General features: G+C 50.3%; 1 protein-coding gene across 6 annotated transcripts; it reads left to right on the top strand.

Moving 5' to 3' along the window:
• The first annotated feature begins 44 nt into the window (after window positions 1-44).
• Window positions 45-17,848, top strand: HYOU1 (hypoxia up-regulated 1). Of its 6 annotated transcripts, XM_031443525.2 has the most exons (29): window positions 691-824; window positions 916-1,221; window positions 3,691-3,766; window positions 4,416-4,464; window positions 7,394-7,491; window positions 7,727-7,820; window positions 7,997-8,075; window positions 8,231-8,385; window positions 8,509-8,585; window positions 8,878-9,059; window positions 9,306-9,421; window positions 10,525-10,717; window positions 10,927-11,061; window positions 11,211-11,293; window positions 11,388-11,520; window positions 11,695-11,882; window positions 12,122-12,260; window positions 12,802-12,862; window positions 12,998-13,077; window positions 13,500-13,685; window positions 13,829-14,001; window positions 14,083-14,170; window positions 14,283-14,405; window positions 14,583-14,716; window positions 14,847-14,931; window positions 15,565-15,805; window positions 15,900-15,947; window positions 16,216-16,266; window positions 16,395-17,848. In XM_031443525.2, the coding sequence occupies exons 2-29, from the start codon at window positions 1,051-1,053 to the stop codon at window positions 16,454-16,456; spliced, it is 3,300 nt and encodes a 1,099-aa protein (XP_031299385.2). In that variant the 5' UTR covers window positions 691-824; window positions 916-1,050; the 3' UTR covers window positions 16,457-17,848. The 6 variants fall into 6 exon arrangements, with proteins under 6 accessions (XP_031299387.2, XP_031299385.2, XP_031299390.2 ...); XM_031443527.2 differs by lacking the exons at window positions 691-824; window positions 916-1,221 and adding an exon at window positions 45-62; XM_031443530.2 differs by lacking the exons at window positions 691-824; window positions 916-1,221; window positions 3,691-3,766; window positions 4,416-4,464 and adding an exon at window positions 6,450-6,588.
• The last annotated feature ends 842 nt before the right edge of the window (window positions 17,849-18,690 follow it).

The following is an 18,690-nucleotide window of genomic DNA, read 5'->3' as shown; positions in this document are numbered from 1 at the left end:
CCTTTGTTAAATGCACGGGCAAAGAGGGATCAAGATGAGGAAAGTCACGCGCTTTGTGAATGGTAACCCGCTCTACCTAGGTGAATTATGTTGTGAAATCTCAGGACTGTTTTGGGACCTAAATGAACCGGTGTGGGTGAAATTGGTTTTTCCGCTGTAGGAGAGGAGAAGTAAAATTAGAGGTTGTGTGGGCCACCAGATACAGATTGTGAACCATAGTCAGTATCTTATATTCATTTTTCTGTCCTTCTGTCAGAGTGCATGGCAATGGCCACTTACAGCATGTTTCTTAAGGAAGCGGGGAAATACTGATGGGGCTGGAATTCCAAGAACCTGGGCTTTCTCTCCTTTCTATAGTGGCCGGTTATGGCCCATATACAGAACACAGCAAAGAGCCTTGAAGCCGCAGCTTTGAGCACTGAGTGATTTAACAAGTGGCAAGTGTCTAGGACACACTGTAGTACCCACCAGTCCCAACTCGGGCTAAACCAACTCTGCCAGTGGAAAACTGCAGATGTACTGTTTGTGTCTCACAAGAATCTACATACAGGAGTGACATAGAGTCATTTGAGGTCGTATGGAATTTGAAAAAGTGGCCGTATGGTTAGTATTTGTGAAGTTTATTTTTGCATCCCTCCCCACCACAGCTTTTTATTTTCAGAGCATTTTACTCCTTATCCCTCCAGCTGGAATCCCCAGAGAGTAAGGGCTGCGTCTTTGTTACACTGAACCAGGTTTAACAGAGCCGGAAGAGGCTCCATGTTTGGCTGAAGGAATGAATGGGGATAACTTTCCTCCTATCCCCTCCTCGGTTGATGGGAAAGGTAGTGTCCATTTGTCTAAAGAAATAAATAAGGGGAAGGCACACAAATTTCCTGATATCCAGCCGAAATGCCTTTCTTCTTTGTCACACAGGTATTGGAACTACTAATAAGCCAGGCAGAAGCACAAATGAGGAGACTGGACCTCCTTTCACTGGCTGAGCATATTCTGTACTACCCATTAGAATTTTTAGATCCTATGTTATATCAGTTGTTAACACTATGAATAATGTATGTTAAAGGAAGCAACATAAAAGCAAGCAGAGAAGTGAACAGCCGACTGGCATCTTTGTTGTTAACACGGATGCTCCCCCTACTGTCCAATGGTAGCGGCTCAGAGTCTTCCGCTGATGTCAGAACCAGTAAGGTCCGTGCCCATTGGATCCTCTTGTTGATGAAGGTACAAAGGCACAGACTGGCCCACTAGAACGACCCATGGCACCTCTTCGGACTTACTGCCTTCCTTCCTTTCCTCTTTTTGACAAATATATGTTCAATACTTACTATTCCTGGAATTGTACTAAATGGCCAGAATGCATACATAGACAAGATATGGTTCTTGCCACCACTATAGGGAACAGACATAGAAAGGACTGACAGTAACCACCCCTTAATTTTATGTAGCGAATCATAACTAACAAAGTGCTTTCAACTTTCATGGACTCTTCGTAGCAACCATGTGCAGAAGTATCATTATCTCTGATGAGAAACAGAATCTCAAAAATGTTCAGGTGACTCTTGGCAAAAACATCAAAGTCCTTTGGAAATAAAACAAGAGTTCTTCAGTTCCCTAACCTTTAATTAGATGGTTTGCTGGGGTGTGAAACTAGGCTACACATTTCAGAACATACACCAGGGTTTGTCTTTTAGTCATGCTTGTCTGAATCCAGGAACTTCAGTACAGTGAGGAAGATGAGCAGGCAGACTACACAGAAAATGATTGTTGTACAAATTCACTTACAGTTCTGTATCCTGAGAACTTGAATTCTGAAGGGACAAAAGATAAAGAAGCAATTCAATATTTAGCTTAAAATTAAAGAGATCACAACTCAGAGTAAAGAACTGGCCAATGCCCTCTCTTCTGCCCTTCAGCAAACTGCTGCCTGTGATGTACAACAGTCACATCCACTGGAGCAAAACAGGAACACTTCTTGTTCCTGCTGCAAACTTTTATTTTCTATCATTTCCCCCGCTCATCTGGTTCTCTGGGTAGAAACTACTTTCTTGACTACTGAAAAGTCTGTGTTTTCTTTTTTAATCTTAGCCCCTAAAAAGGCTAACTGCAATTTCCACTTTAGAAGCAAGAAGTTCAACCTAAAATAAACTCAGAAGTCTTACTGTATAAGAGAGCCCAGGGCTCCTAGGCTACCATGAAACAGGAGAAAGAAGCAATTAGCTGATTGTTGATTGTGAAAATCTGGGCTATAAAAGGGACAGGAAATTCCCCATGAACTTGGCAAAGCACTTACTTCCTAAGCTTTTAACACTGTGGTAGTGCACATCTTTTAGTTTTATTCCTCTAGACTAATAGCAAAAGCAATTTAAAAAAGTTGTACCAATGTATATTTTGTGCTTAGCATGTCCCAAGCACTGTGTGAAGCCCTTTACCCCATTCTTTAATTTTCACACCAACCCTGTGAGGCACGTGCTGGCATGCCTCTTTGAATGATGTGGAAACCGAGACTCAGGAAAGCTAAACAGCTTGCTTCGAGTCACACAGGTAGGAAGTGGTGGAATTCACAGACAAATCCAGGGCTATAAATTCCAAAGTCCCGTTTTCTGGGTACTCAGTATAATTATTTTTTAAAGAACATTCAAGTCCATAAATTTGTTCGTAAATCAGTGCTTTTTCTATGTGATCATGAAGTCACAGAATTCACAAGCCCTAAAGTCTTGCTTTCTCTTCTTGACATAATAATCCCCATCTCAGTGCAAGCTGAGAAATGTTTCTTATCCTTTGTCTCCTCCTCTTCTCCCATTCTATTTGAACTCACAATACCAAGACTTTAAAAATGCATTAATAGGTCCTAGTGTACAGCACAGAGAACTACATTCACTATCTTATAGTAACCTATAACAAAAAACCATATGAAAAACAATATATATGTATAACTGAATCTCTATGCTGTATACCAGAAACTAACACAACATTGTAAATTAACCAAACAAATTTAAAAAATACATTAATGTTCTAGTGTTATTAAGGCTACAGGGTCTGTCATTCACTGCTGTTGAGGAGTGCATATTGGTAAACCTTTCTGGAAGGCAATTTGGCAAGAGGTATCAAATGCCTAAAAACCAGAATTTAAGCCCACATTTCCACTTCTAGGAATTTATCCTACATAGCTTATAAGGGATAGATTTGCATAAAAAATTATCAATAAATGTGTCCATTGCAATTTTACAATACCAAAAGGAAACATCCTAATTGTCAAATAGTAATTTTGGTAAATACTGCATTTCTCTATGCTACAATTCTGTAAATATAGCCACTGAAAATTCTGGAGAGGAAAAATATGACATACCGAAATGTTAAATGGTGTATGTGACTGATATATATCATAATGCTATAAGTGATTTAATCTAGAAATGGAATTGTGTTTGGTTTTTATTTTATTCTTTGTTTTTTCTATGTTCTTCCGGTTTTCTTCAATAACCACATATTTATTTTGTAATTCTAAAAACATGGTTATAAAAAGTTTAAAAAAAATTATCTTGGTGCTTCTCCTCCCTAAGTTTACAGTAAAATAAAAAAACCAAACCCTCTAGTCTTTTGTGCAACACATACAAAATTATTTTTAAAATTTTTATTGAAGTGTAACATACATACAGAAAAGTGTACATACTACAGTCCATTGAATTTTCCCAGATATTGCAACCAGGATTGCAAACAGCACCCCAGAAGCCTGCCTTATGCCCTCTTCTAATCACTACCTCCCAAACGGGTAAGCACCATCTCATTTTCTATCACTATAGCTTAGTTCTGCCTGTTTTATACTTTATATAAATGAAATCATAAACTGTGTGCTCTTTGGCTTCTGTCAGTCAATATTGTTTGATTCATTGACATTGTCAAGTATGATAGTAGACCAACTGTTTCCATTTCTCTATAGAATTCCATTGTGTGAGTCCACCACAATTTGTTTATCCATCCAACTACTGATGGGCATTTGGGTAGTATTCAATTTTGGGCCATTATGAATTAAGCTATTACAAACAGTCTCTTAGAGAACATATGTATACATTTATTAGATATAAACCTAAGAGTGGGGTTGCTGGGTGACAACGAAGTTTTAAAATTCTCCTGGACTAGGATGTTTGCCCTAATCGACATTGCCCTCAGCCCACAACACAACTTGCATGGTTTATAATGTATGCACGTGCCCTTGCTAATGTGATCGTTTTAGTCTTCTGTTTACAAGTTTGGCACATGTTCTGCAAGACAGCAACTTTCTTCCCTTGGATTTCCATACAGTGTGGAGGAAAGAATGTAGTCCTCAAATGTTATTACAAATTATAAGAACTAGTGGATTCAGCTGTTGTAGTTAACCTAAATCAGGTGTTTTACATTAAAAATTTCCCATTGTTTTACAGCTTGCTCTTGTGAAACACTAGTCTCCTCTCTGGTCAGAGAACAAAACAGGTGAGTCCCCAGAGCACTTGCACCTGCTGCACCTCCCAGGGGGACAGACACAGAGGTCGAGTAGCTGCAGCAAACTGTGCTCCCACCAAGGGTATTCTGGGAGTGGGAGTTCACTTAAGGGCAGGGGAGACTGACTTTCTTACTTCCCCAATTGAGTCATACAGTAGGTTTTTAGGGGAGGAGGGCATGTATAGCTCAGTGGTAGCATGCATGAGGTCCTGTGTTCAATCCCCAGTACCTCCTGGAATCCCAGCAAATTTCTGCACAACGCTTGCATATGACAGAGTTCCAATACATGTTAAAATGCATACTGTTTGAAAAGGATGGGAAAAAAACTACCCTACGAGATAGCTAGCCAGAAGTAGAGTCAGTTATTCAGAAACAAAATCTTACTCTGTGGAATTGAAATGACGGCTTCTATGTCCATCATTATGACTAAACAACCCCCATCCTACGGAATGTTCTATGGCAGAAAACGAGGTGAATCTTTATGCACTGATACTACGGGAAAAGCTCCATGATTTATTATTAGTTACCAAAAAAGAAGAGAAAGTTGCAGACAATCTAATTGTGTAACAGTTTATCATTTTAAAAAAGACAAGAGCTACATGTTTCAATAGACATGTATGTACATAAATACAGAGGAAAAGGCCTGGAAAGTTACACATCACTGCTAGTTGATAACAGCAGTTTCCTTCAGAGGAGAGAGTGAGGTTGAGGACAGTATCAAAGGGATTTAGCTTTATCAAGAATATTTGAACTTTTTTCAAGATTACATTTGTGTAATTCAACTGTTAAAATTTTAAGCGAATTTCTCTATTTCTACCAATTTCCCTCCTACCCAAAGACTGAACTGTTCTTAGGGAAGAAAAATATACATCTCCCTGGTACTGCCAGTAGGTTTATCTTCTAAGCATAGGCACCTAACTCTCTATCCCTCTGCGTCATGAAAAATGTAGGGAAAGAACAGATAAGAGTTCCTTAACCTGGCACTGGCCCTAACCTTCTGTGAAGGGAGGCCGGGCATCGATTTCATGATCGAGAGGAAAGAGGCGACTGATATTTGTATTTAAGAAGAAAAGTGTGCTCATCTCAAAACTGGGAAAAGAAAGAAAAGTGCGCTCTCCAAGGACGATGTACGTTTCTGTGAAACAGAGAGGGGAGTCAGGAGCGCCAATACCTACCCGAGGTGCTTTAATTCAGGCAGAAGCAGGAAAAAAAAAAGAGTGCACAGGCTTTAGTGGAAGAGAAACAGGAGGTGGTGCACCTACGCTCAACCAATTACAGCCTCACAAATGGGAAAGCATCTTTCGTTGCAGTTTGGAATATTCTTTCTCACACAAATTAGAGTAAGGAGTCCAGGCCAAATTCTGCCAGTAATACAAGTGTTATCTCCGACCCATCAGCGAACGTCTCTTTCGGTGGCTTTAATTCGTCAACGAAACAAAGAAGGGTTGGAGTGGACTAAGCCTGAGGCACGGCGGTTCTCTGATTTCCAGCCAAAGCCTCAGGCATTCAATACCGAGCAGCGAGCGAGAACCTCTTCCGCGTGGCTGCGGAGGGGAGACCGGTCATTGCCGCTCCCCGGCCGCGGCTCCCAGGTGACCGGAAAAAGAGGGCCGAGCGAGGGGACCGCCCGTGCACCGACTTGCCCCAGACACCGGCCATCACCGGCCTGGGCAGTAAGGCACCCTGCGCCACGGCCGGAAAGTTACCGCGAGCACTCCGGGACGGACGCTGGGTCGCGTGACGTGGGCCAATCCCTGCCGAGCGTCGGCAGTTTTCCTCCAACTGGTTGACTGGCCCCGCCGCCGCCTCCCCGGCAGTGGCCGGAGACGGAGAAAGGGGCGGGCGTACGACGTGGCCCAATGGGAGGGAGCGCCGGGACGGCGGGGGGGCGGGGCCGGGCGCGCGGCGCAGGGCCGGGCGGCGCAGGCTCCAATGAGCGCACGCCGCGTCCGGGGCCGGCTGGTGCGCGAGACGCCGCCGAGGGGTTGGTGGCTAATGTAACAGTTTGCAAACCGAGGGGAGTTGTGAAGGGCGCGGGCTCAGGGGGTGCGCTGCCGGCCTCGTGGGTCCGTCCGCCGCCGCGTTTTTCCCAGAGCTGGGGCCACAGGAGCGAAGGCAAGAGGTAGCGGGGGTGGGGATGGCAATCCGGCCACCCCTACTAGAGCCCGCAGCGTGCTAGCTCCGGGGGCGGGTCGGTAGCTGGAGTGGGGGCCGCACGGACGCCGGTGCGCTTGACCCCACAGCTTGGTCCCCAGGGCGCCCCCACGCCTTAGGGGTGGGCCGGAACCCGTTCCCGGGAGGGGGCGCCGCCGCCTTCGGCAGGTGAAGCTTAGGTAAACTCGGGGTACTGGGTACCCGCCCTGAGCGGAACCGTACCGTTCCGGGCACAGCGTCTGGGTAGACAGCGGGGCCGGGGACGGGATGGAGAAGGGAGGCGGGCGGGAGAAACCGAAGGGATGCTGAGGAGATAGGCCCTTCTTCCATCCCAACCTCCCCCAACGTCACCATCTCTCAGTTCCCGTCCAGGCCCGGCCTGGCGTTCCCCACCAGCGGAGGAGCTCCAAGCGTGGGAAGGTAGTCGAGCCCTGGGTGGGGATCCCTGGCCGCACCCCAGGTGCTAGGGTGCGCCAGTTGCTGCCTATGCAGTGGAGGAAAGGCCCCGGTCTTCGGCCTGTCACCTTCCCTGTTTAGGGATGCGGTGGCTGGAGCCCAGGACCCATGCTGTTTCACCTGGGCCTTTGGGCACTTCTGAAAATGATGAGAGTGCTGGGTTCTCATTAGGAGGAAGAGGGTATGTAGACTGTTCTGCCTGGGGTGAGGATGGAGTAGGTATGAATCTTAAAGCTTCTCTGATCTGGGTAAGGTTCTACTGCCTTCACTCAGGGCATCCAGTTACAAGTGTTGTTTTTCTCCTCCTCAGAGACACAGTGGAAGCCATGGTCAGAAGGCAGAGGCCGAGGAGGCTGGCCTGTTTGGCCTTGATGGCTGTGCTCTTGGCAGACCTGTTGGCACTGAGTGGTGTGTACCCCAACAGAGGCATCAAAAGAAATAGAAATGAGTGAATGATGGATGATACGCGGTGGGAGGAGGTGATTAGGCTTGTGGTGGAAAGTCTCTGGGCTCTTGAGTTGCTAGACAGAGCCCTTATTTTTTGATGTTTTACTTTCTCCGTAGAAAGTGGTATGCTTTGATTAGAGGAGCCTCAGGGAGGTGGGGGAGGAGGGGCTAATTGACAAATCTGTTTCCCCTTCAGACACGCTGGCAGTGATGTCTGTGGACCTGGGCAGTGAGTCCATGAAGGTGGCCATCGTCAAACCTGGAGTGCCCATGGAGATTGTCTTGAACAAGTGAGGGCGGCCCCACGGGGGTGGGGAAAAAGGGAGTCTGGACCCCAAGCTGCTGTGGGGTCTTCGTTGTGCCCTCACCAGACTTTGGTGTTTGAGTGAGTGATCGTATGGGAGGTGTTGAGGCTCCAGCGTCTACCTCCCACAGTAGGCACCTAGTCCCAATGTCTCTTCCTCAGGGAATCCCGGAGGAAAACCCCAGTGACTGTGACTCTGAAAGAAAATGAAAGATTCTTTGGAGACAGTGCAGCAAGCATGGTGAGCTAGCAGCCCACCCTCTTCCCAGAGGCTGTGGGCAAAGGAAAGGAGGTGACAGACCCTCAAGTCTGTTCCCTGGGCAGCCTCTGATGTAAGAGGATAGTGACGGCAGGCTTGAGAGCCTAATACTCTGCTGCTTCTTTACCTCCTTTCAGGCCATCAAGAATCCAAAGGCTACACTGCGTTACTTCCAGCATCTCCTGGGGAAGCAGGAGAATAACCCCCATGTGGCCCTTTACAGAGCACGCTTCCCAGAGCATGAGCTGGGCTTTGACCCACAGAGGCAGACTGTATACTTCCAGATCAGCCCGTGAGTGCTCTGCTGGGGAAGGAGGGCTCAGCGGGCCTGCCAGGAGCCTCACGGGCAAGTGCTCACCATTATCCTCACCTCCATGCCTGGCTTCCCTCGCCTCTAACTGCCTCCCTCCCCCAGGCAGCTGCAGTTCTCGCCTGAGGAGGTACTTAGCATGCTTCTCAATTACTCCCGTTCCCTGGCTGAAGATTTTGCAGGTGAGTGGCCAAGGTGGGGCCAGTGGCAGCCGGGTTCCCTCAGGTCTCTAATGGAGGCAGTTTTGCCTCCCAGGGAGCATATGGCAATGTCTGAAAATATTTTCGGTTGTCACCACTGGAGAGCTGCTGCTACTGGCATCTAATGAGTAGAGGCCAGGGGTGATGCCAAACATAGGCTGCAGGGGACTGCCCCCCAAAACAGAATTATCTGGCCCCAAATGGCAGTTGTCTAAGGAAACCCTTGTCCAGGGTATGGAGCTGGTGGGAACCCTATTCTGTTGTCCCCCTATAGAGCAGCCCATCAAGGATGCAGTGATCACCGTGCCGGCCTTCTTCAATCAGGCCGAGCGCCGAGCGGTGCTGCAGGCCGCTCGCATGGCCGGCCTCAAAGTGCTGCAGCTCATCAACGACAACACTGCCACTGCCCTCAGCTACGGGGTCTTCCGCCGGAAGGACATCAACACCACTGCGCAGGTGAGCCAGGCAGGAACTGCTGCCCAGATTTGCAGGGTGGCTGAGTCTGAGGATGGAGGCCACTTGGCTGGTTTTGCATCTTGTTTGCATGGCTGGCCCTTGACAAAAGGCAGCAATGTGCGCCCCGCCCCCGGCCCCTTTTGGAGCCATTTGGCTTTAAGTTGGATTTGGTGCAGCCCTGGGAGGCAGGCGGGCACCCTGGAGTTGGATAAGGTTCCTGTGACAGTGGCCTTGATGTCTCTGCAGAATATTATGTTCTATGACATGGGCTCAGGCAGCACCGTGTGCACCATCGTGACCTACCAGACAGTGAAGACTAAGGATGCGGGGTTGCAGCCACAGCTACAGATCCGGGGAGTCGGGTAGGTGGGTGCTGGGAGGAGCACTGCTTGATGACATACCCTCAGACCAGGGGTTTCTTCTTAGAGGGGCAACTCCCTCACTGTCCTGCTTCCCGCAGGAATACTCTCCTCGGTAAGCATCAGTCATTGGGGAATACCTCTCCCAAAGAGCAAGGGGTAGATGGAGCTGGGGGATGACAGTGTGGAAGATTGAAATGCAGAGAACTTCCCGAGCTGCTTCTAAGGAAATCCACGAGGCTATAGGCCACATGTAGGATGTCAAATACAGTCATTTTTCGTTCTCGGCATTTCTGGTTTACTTATAACTGACGTTTCATTTCATGAACCCATTCCTTTCTCTCCATCTTTCGCTAGTCAGGTTGCCATCGCCTCTCTCCTGCGGAATTGCAGAAGATCTCCCTGCTACCAGTGTAGTCTCCTTTCCATTCTTTGTCCACGTTTTAGCCAGAGGATTCTTTTCAAAATACCAACCTGAATATAACCTGTTTCTGTAAAAACCCTTCAGTGGCTCCAAACCTTATCCTTGGCCTGTAAGACTCCCTGTGCGCCCTGACTCCCCCTGCGTGGCTCCAGCCCTGAGCCTCTCGCTCTTTGAGCTCCAGCCATACTTGCCCTCCATGGACTTACTCAACATCCTCTGTCCCACCTCATGGTCTTGACACATACTGTTTCCTTGGTCTAAAATGTTCTTTTCTCTCCTCTTCAACCAGTTAGCCCCAACTCACCCTTCAGGTTTCAGCTCAAGCCTTCTTCACAGAACTTTCCCTGACATTCCTAAGTAGGCGAAGTTTCCATGTATATGTTCTGTGGCATTGTCTGCCTCTCCTTTATAACACATGGGGTCGTTAAAATTTCACATTTATATGATTATTTGATTGCTAGATTGTAAACTTTTTGACAGTGGGGCCCCTGCCTTCTTTTTTTTTTTCTCTCTCTCTTATAAGACAAATCCATAGTGAACGCCCAGGAAATACAGTTGCAGGAATGGGCGGATGAACTGTCACTGAGAGGTGTCAGCCACGTGGGCTGAGAGTCAGGTTTTTGTGTGGGTGAAGGAACCCCTAATGTTCCTCACACGTCTCCCCATTCCCTTTTCTCAACAGGTTTGACCGCACCCTGGGGGGCCTGGAGATGGAGCTCCGGCTGCGTGAACACCTGGCTGGGCTTTTCAATGAGCAGCGCAAGGGGCAGGGCACAAAGGACGTGCGGGAGAACCCCCGCGCCATGGCCAAGCTGCTGCGTGAGGCCAATCGACTAAAGACTGTCCTGAGTGCCAACGCGGACCACATGGCACAGGTGCCCACGTGTGGCTGCCTGAGGGCAAATGTTCCCCACCCAGGGGTAGAGGAGCCACCTTAGCTCAGCTCCTAGTGCCTGATGTGGCCCATCCCTTCTTCCCCTGCTGTCCTCCCATCCTCCCAGCATCCTGCTCCCTTGGTGTCAGACCCTCCTACCCAGAGAGTAGGACCTGGGTGAGAACTCTGACCCTCCTCATTCTCCCCCAGATTGAAGGCCTGATGGACGATGTGGACTTCAAGGCCAAGGTGACTCGGGCAGAGTTTGAAGAATTGTGTGCAGACTTATTTGAGCGGGTGCCCAGGCCTGTGCAGCAGGCCCTCCAGAGCGCCCAGATGAATCTGGTGAGCAGGTTGTCAGAGGTGGGCCTGGCAGGGAGACAAGTGGGAGAGAGTGATGAGGTGGCAGGGAGGAGGGAGCAGGAACATCAGGGAAGAATCGGGCTGAGGACTTGCTGACCCATTGCACATTCTTTCTCCCCCGCTTTCTGCAGGATGAAATTGAGCAGGTGATCCTGGTGGGTGGTGCCACTCGGGTCCCCAAAGTTCAGGAAGTGCTGCTGAAGGCTGTGGGCAAGTGAGTGTGGGGGCTGGGCAGCTGGGGGGCTGAAGGAGGAAGGCCAGGCTGTGAGCTGCAGAGCAGATGGTGCTGAGGATTGGGATGTTCACAGGGAGGAGCTAGGAAAGAACATCAATGCAGACGAAGCCGCCGCTATGGGGGCCGTGTACCAGGCCGCAGCGCTCAGCAAGGCCTTCAAGGTGAAGCCGTTTGTAGTCCGAGACGCAGTGATCTACCCTATCCTGGTGAGTAAGCCTGTCTGATCGGGTGACAGGCTCCTTTTACCTCTCCCAGCGTGATCTCCTCTGTCTGCTCTGGCCTGTCCCTCTGTCTTCCTGCCGGTTGGTGTTCCCCACCTCTTCTCCCCCTCAAACCTTCTCTGATTCTCCAGTGTGCCTCCTCTTCCACCTGCTGTGTAGGTGGAGTTCACGAGGGAGGTCGAGGAAGAGCCTGGGGTTCGCAGCCTGAAGCACAACAAGCGTGTCCTCTTCTCCCGGATGGGGCCCTACCCTCAGCGCAAAGTCATCACCTTTAACCGCTACAGCCACGACTTCAACTTCCACATCAACTATGGTGACCTGGGCTTCCTGGGGCCTGAGGATCTTCGGTGAGGGGGTGGGGCAGGATGGGGGCTCCAGGGAGGGAGGATTTGGGGTCTGCAGGGTGACATGGGAAGCAGGCTGTGGCTTTGGGGTTAGGTTGAGCTGCTCCTTTGAAAGGTGCTTCCGTCCTGAGTGTGTCCTTGAGGAGGGCCCCAGCATCTGGTGCCAGGGGGCCGTGTAGGCTAGAGCTGGAGGCAGGCCATTGGGGAGAGCTCCTCTGAACAGCTGTCTCCTGCCCAACCAGGGTATTTGGCTCCCAGAATCTGACTACAGTGAAGCTAAAAGGCGTGGGTGAGAGCTTCAAGAAGTATCCTGACTATGAGTCCAAGGGCATCAAGGCTCACTTCAACCTGGATGAGAGTGGCGTGCTCAGCTTGGACAGGGTGAGAGCAGTGGACCCTGTGCAAGGCAGGGGCCCATGTCCCACCAACCTTTCCAAAGCAGTTAGTTTCTCATGGTGTTAGAACATGATAGGAACTGGGTTTTGGAGTTGGATCGATCTTGAGCTAAACAAAGCTAACCAGGGACCTGGTGTGGGGTGTGGGCCTTCTCAGAGCTTGTAAGTGCTGATGGCTGTTGTAAATTTCAGAATTTATAGAATGGTTGAAGAACCCATTTGAAGAACAGTTGTGATCTGGGGGTTAATACGTTTTAGAACATGTGGGCAATAACACATTCTGTTGAGAGGAGAAGTTGGGGGTGTTGAGTGGCAGGGGAGCTACAATCCCCTCCCGGAGGCTTCGTAATCAGTGAGGGTAGAGGTGACTTGATCCAAGAGCCCGTGGAAGGAGGCAAGTGAGAGAACAGGCCAGCACAGCTGAGAGTCACATGGTTGTGCCTGAGCAGACACTCCCCCATGGCAGGATGTTTGTGGAGAAAAGCTGGGTCAGTGTGTGTTTCTTCACCTTTGATCCCTATTTTCAGGTGGAGTCTGTGTTTGAGACCCTGGTGGAGGACAGCCCAGAAGAGGAATCTACTTTGACCAGTAAGATGAGTGTGCGTGTGTGTATGAGAGTAGACTTGTATGCATTTTGGGGGGGCAGGCAGGCCTTGTCTTTAGGGTTGTGGGTGGAGTCATTGCTGTGGTCCCCTTTGAGTCTTTGGGTTGTCTTCTTTCTAGAACTTGGCAACACCATCTCCAGCCTGTTTGGAGGTGGTTCTACACCAGATACTAAAGAGAATGGGACCGACACCGTCCAGGTAAAGGCAGGATGGAGCACAGAGGATGGTGCATGGGTCCAAGCAGCAGCAGCAGCAGAGGCAGGGGGTTGGGGTGGGCCTCCTGGGGTTGGGGTGGGCCTCCCAGTGCCTAGGATGTAATAGACCTCCCCTTCTTCTCAGCCCAAGCCCAATTTACCATACCCTTCTCTAGACTGTAAGCTGGCCCTGTGCCCCAGCTCCAAGGCCCACCTTCATCTCCAGACACTTTTGTGTCCAGCTAGACTGCTGCAGCCCGGACAGCCCACTCCCCATCTCCATACAGCCATCCTCTGTCTCCCCCCAAAACTGTGTCATGGGTGGTGAACACCTTCAGAGCAGTGCCAGGGGACCTGGTTTTGCTGAGCCAGGCCTGATCCATGGGCTTCACTAGTGACTTACCGGCAGGTGTGATTGTTTCCCAGGAGGAGGAGGAAGGCCCTGCTGAGGGCAGCAAGGATGAGCCTGGGGAGCAAGCAGAGCTCAAGGAGGAAGCAGAGGCCCGGGCAGAGGACACCTCTCCGCCCCCACCCTCTGAGCCTAAGGGGGATGCAGCCCCTGAGGGAGAAAAGGCCACAGAGAAAGACAGTGGGGAAAAGCCAGAGGCCCAGGTGAGCTGTAAGCAGAGTAAGGCCCGCCTGGACCCACAGGCTGAGGGGACAGGTGCCTGCCTTGTTTCCTGTCCCCCAGAGCTCTGCCTGTAAAGGAAAGAAGGGCCTACGCTTCCTGTGACATCCTTGTCTCTTCCCTCTAGAAGCCGAGTGAGAAGGGGGAGGTGGGGTCTGAGGGTGTCCCTCCAGCCCCAGAGGAAGGAAAGAAGCAGAAGCCAGCCCGGAAGCAGAAAATGGTGGAGGAGATCGGGGTGGAGCTGGTCGTTCTGGACCTGCCTGACTTGACCGAGGATGAGCTGGCCCACTCGGCTCAGAAGTAAGTAAGGACTGCGAGTGTGTGGAGGGTGGGCAGGGCGTGGAACGGCGCCACCCACACCTGCCACTCCTTGTCACACAGACTCCAGGACTTGACGCTGCGGGACCTAGAGAAGCAGGAACGGGAGAAAGCGGCTAATAGCTTAGAAGCGTTCATCTTTGAGACCCAGGTCAGTCAGCTGGGAGGCACATCTGCCCTGTGTCTGGCGTTGTGGTGGGGCGAGCTCCGTGGGCCTTGCCCGCAGGGCCTGCTGCATGCTTGTCCTGCGTGCACCTCCCCAGGACAAGCTGTACCAGTCTGAGTACCAGGAAGTGTCCACTGAGGAGCAGCGTGAGGACATCTCTGGGAGACTCAGCGCCACATCCACCTGGCTGGAAGATGAGGGCTTTGGGGCCACCACAGTGGTGAGGGGCCTCCTGGGACATGGGGACAGGATGGGTGCTCTCTCCTTCCTCTTCTGGGGTCAGGGAAAGGGAGGCGAGCTGAGGGGTAAGGCCATAAAAAAGGATGGAGGGCTGGCTCCAGGGCTTCCCTGTCATCCCTTCAACCCCTCCGCCCTCTCCCACTCCTGCACCCATCAGATGTTGAAGGAGAAGCTGGCTGAGCTGAAGAAGCTGTGCCAAGGGTTGTTTTTCCGGGTGGAAGAGCGCAAGAAGTGGCCTGAACGGCTCTCTGCCCTTGATAATCTCCTCAACCATTCCAGCATGTTCCTCAAGTGAGCAGCTCCTTTGCCTTTTCTTCTCATTCAGTCCTGCCAAGCCCACCAACTCCTTCCATCAACTTCCCACTCCCCACCCCCCAGATCCCTTCCCTCCTGGGCTGATTGTCTCCTCCGTGGCTTGCAGAGGGGCCCGGCTCATCCCAGAGATGGACCAGATCTTCACGGAGGTGGAGATGACAACGTTAGAGAAAGTCATCAACGAGACCTGGGTAATCCCTGTGTAAATACTTACCTGGAGATTTATCTGGCGAGGTGGGCCATCCTAGGCAGTGTGGGAGATGGGGAGAAGTGGAGACTCTGCCTCCTGGCTTGGCAGCTAATTGGGAGGGCAAGAGATGGTTGCATTTGAGGCCATGTCTGATTGGTCCCAAATAAGCCATGAGTCGTCGACCAGAGGAGCACAGAGCCCGTCCCTGTGAGGTTGGAGAAAGTTGCTTTGAGGAGCTGGGACTTGAGCTAGATGCAGAAAGTGGGCTTTGGGGTTTGGGGAGGTAAGAATGATTTGTCATGTGAAGCAGAAATGTTTTGGGTGTGTGGGGACTTTTCTTTGAACCACAGCTCAGAAGTAAACAAGAACAGAATAATCAAGAGGTTCAGCTGTAGTTAGTCCAAAGTAATGGGGTGCCAGCCAGAAACGTGTATTCTGGGAGTCCCTCGTGGAGAGACTCCAGGACCATTCTGAGGAGTCTGCTTACCCCCATGGGGCCGATGGCCTCGAGTAGCAGAGTGATTGGGAGTTTGAGGGAAGAGCCTGAGGTTGGTTGGGGGTGTGTTTCATCACGTGGTACAGATGTCTGCTGTCTCCGTGGCCGCCTCTGAGCATGTCCCGGCCTCTCCCACAGGCCTGGAAGAATGCAACCGTGGCCGAGCAGGCCAAGCTTCCCGCCACAGAGAAGCCCGTGTTGCTCTCAAAAGACATTGAGGCTAAGATGATGGCCCTGGACCGTGAGGTGCAGTATCTGCTCAATAAGGCCAAGTTTGCCAAGCCCCGGCCCCGGCCCAAGGACAAGAATGGAACCCGGGCAGAGCCTCCCCTCAACGCCAGTACCAGTGACCAGGGGGAGAAGGTCATTCCTCCACCAGGTGAGGGCAGGGTGCCTGGTTCCAGGTGCTACTGGGCAGGAAGAAGCCTTCCTTTCCCTCCAGGGACTACATTTTCGTACTGGTTTCCCTCCAGGCCAGACTGAAGATGCAAAGCCTGTTTCAGAACCTGAGAAAGAGACTCGTGAGTTGGGGAAACTGGGAATGTGAACATCGCTTAGCCTAGGGGTCGGCAGACTGGCAGGCACAGCCTCTTCCTGGACAGCCCTTGAGCTGTGAATGGTCTTGACATTTTTAGAAGGTTATTTCCAAAACCAGATATGCACAAAGACTGAGTGTGGCTCACACATCTTGAAATATTTACTGTCCGGCTCTTTACAGAAAGTTTGCCAACCCCTTAGTTAGCCCCTTCCTCCCTCTGCAGACACTAACCCATTCCTTCCTGAAAGCAGGATCTGAATCAGCAGACTCTGAACCTCTGGAGTTAGGTGGTCCCGGAGCAGGTGAGAGCAGAGCAGGGGATATGCCGGGAAGCCTGGTAGGGTCTGGGGGGAAACATTTGCCCAGAACTGGCCCAGTTACCTCCATCTCATCAGCTGTCGTTCCGTTGCTCTCCCCCTACTCCCACCAGAATCCGAACAGAAGGAGCAGCCAACAGGACAGAAGCGAACTTTGAAGAACGATGAACTATAACCCCCACCTCCCAGTTCCCCACTTGTCCCGGCCCCCCCCCCCCACCTCTATTTATTGAACACCGAGGGTTGGGGGAGGGGTTGGTCCTGCCCTCAGAGGGTTCTGTTCCTCTTCTCTCACCTGCCATTGGAGGCGTGGAGAAGGGGAAGGGACAGCTCACCAGTTCCTTCTGGAGTAGTACTGTGGTTAAAGAAATGTTCTGTTCCCCAATCCCACCCCCTGGTTCCCTACCCATCCAGGCCCTAATTTGGGAAAAATCACTATTATGTCTTAATTCTTTGCCTGTGGGTAGGTGAGAGAATGGCCGTCAGTGGTTGGTTGACAGACCTGGTGGTGAGAAGGGCGTCCTGGGATATTAGAGAGTTTTCAGTCTTCTCTGGTTGTCCTTCCTTCCCTCCAACCCTCCCTCCCTCTTCCACCACAAGGTCAACGCCACATGGGCCAGTGTCTGCAGAGCCTTGGTTACCAGGTTGGTTTCTGGGTACCTGTCTGTGCCCTTGCCTCCTCCAAGGTCTTCTCTTTCCCTAAAATCCCAGTCCCCATTGCTTCCTCCCATGGGTCTCCTTGGCTTCCTCTTGCAAGTTGGGCAGTTCTCTGCCTCTTGCCCAGAGCCTTTCCATCTGAACTGGCTGAAGTCAATCTAGATCGATTCCCGCCCACATGTACAAGCCCTGGTGGCAGGGATAAAAAGAAGAGGGAATCCAGCCACCTCTCCAGGGAGTGAGACCTATGTGCAAACCCTGTAGCTCCCCCACCTGTGGACTCTTGGGCCTAGGGCAGCCATGGAGTGGCTGACACAGGATGCCAGCATCCTGCAAAGTCCCAGTAGCTTGGTACTCCATGTCCCTCTACTTCCTACCCTTACTCTCCCCTGTTGTTCTGCCCTCCCAGACAGAGCCTTTCCCTCACCCCCTGGCCCCCTGGGCTGACCAAAATGTGCTTTCTACTGTGAGCCCCAATCCCAAGACCCTGGGGGCAGGAGAGACTATGGTGTGAATGTAAAAATGCCACCTCGCTCTCTTGGAGACAGGCCTTGTGGGGAAAGGAAGAGGGCATGGGCTGGCCTTTCGTGCATTTCTCTTCTGGGACGGGGGCCCACCACACCGAGGTTGGGCAGCCTGCCCTCCAGGGTCCCATCTGTAGTAGGAGCCAGGGCCGCCTTCCCAGCTCCCAGAGCAGAGGGGAGCCTGGTTGTGTCTGTCTCTTGTCTTTTTTTCCTCTTTTTTTTTTTTTTTGCCACATTGGCAGAAATGAGACCTAAAGGTCCCACCCCGTCCTATATGTTTGAGTTGTTTCACTAGCAGTTGAGGCTGGTTGGACAAGTTTGAGTCAAATTGTACTTTGCTCCATTGTTAATTGAGAAACTGTTTCAATAAAATATTCTTTTCTACAGTTTTTGTGCTGATTTTTAAAAATCTTTTTATTTCTTCAGTGTAAATAATGCGTGTTTATTATGGACAGTTTGGAAAGCAGAAGTTTGAATAATAAATTACTTACAATACCAAATGTTAATACAATTAACATTTTGGACTTAGTAGAGTCATGTATGTGATTTTTCTCATGAAAACAAAGATTGTGGTTTTATTTTCCTCCTGACATTATTTGGACCCCTGTGTTCCAGGTATTTTTAGGTAATGTCCATTTTAAGGTAACAACCTCATTTTACAAACAGGTAATCAGTTCCTAGAGGTTCAGTAATTGTTCCAAGGAATCAGGTATTTTACGTGGCTCAGCCAGGTTTGAACTTAATGCTGAGCCAATAGCCCTTCTGTTTTACTCGGGACCCATACTTTAAACGCTCTGGCTATTCTGTTTTTTAACTCTGTCCCCAACAGTCTGGCCACAAGTTGAATATTCAAATTGTATTTATTGAGGAGTGCCTTAACTTCTTACAGAAAACACTGCTCTCTTACCAGACATTTCCCAGACTGAACAACTGGCGAACAGTGATTGATAGCGGGAGGCACTCAGTAATAAACGTTTGTTGAATGCCGTCAGTTAAAAAGGGAATGTCACCTCACACCAGTCAGAATAGCCATCATTCAAAAGTCCACAAATGACAAATGCTAGAGAGGCTGTGGAAAAAAGGGAATCCTCCTACACTGCTGGTGGGAATGCAGTTTGGTGCAGCCACTGTGGAAAACAGTATGGAGATTCCTCATGAGACTAGGAATAGACTTACCATATGACCCAGGAATCCCGCTCTGGGCCTCTGTCCAGAAGGAGCCCTACTT

The sequence above is a fragment of the Camelus dromedarius genome, chromosome 34, assembly GCF_036321535.1.
Source record: "Camelus dromedarius isolate mCamDro1 chromosome 34, mCamDro1.pat, whole genome shotgun sequence".
Lineage (NCBI taxonomy): Eukaryota > Metazoa > Chordata > Mammalia > Artiodactyla > Camelidae > Camelus > Camelus dromedarius.
This window is presented reverse-complemented; position numbering and strand designations above follow the sequence as displayed.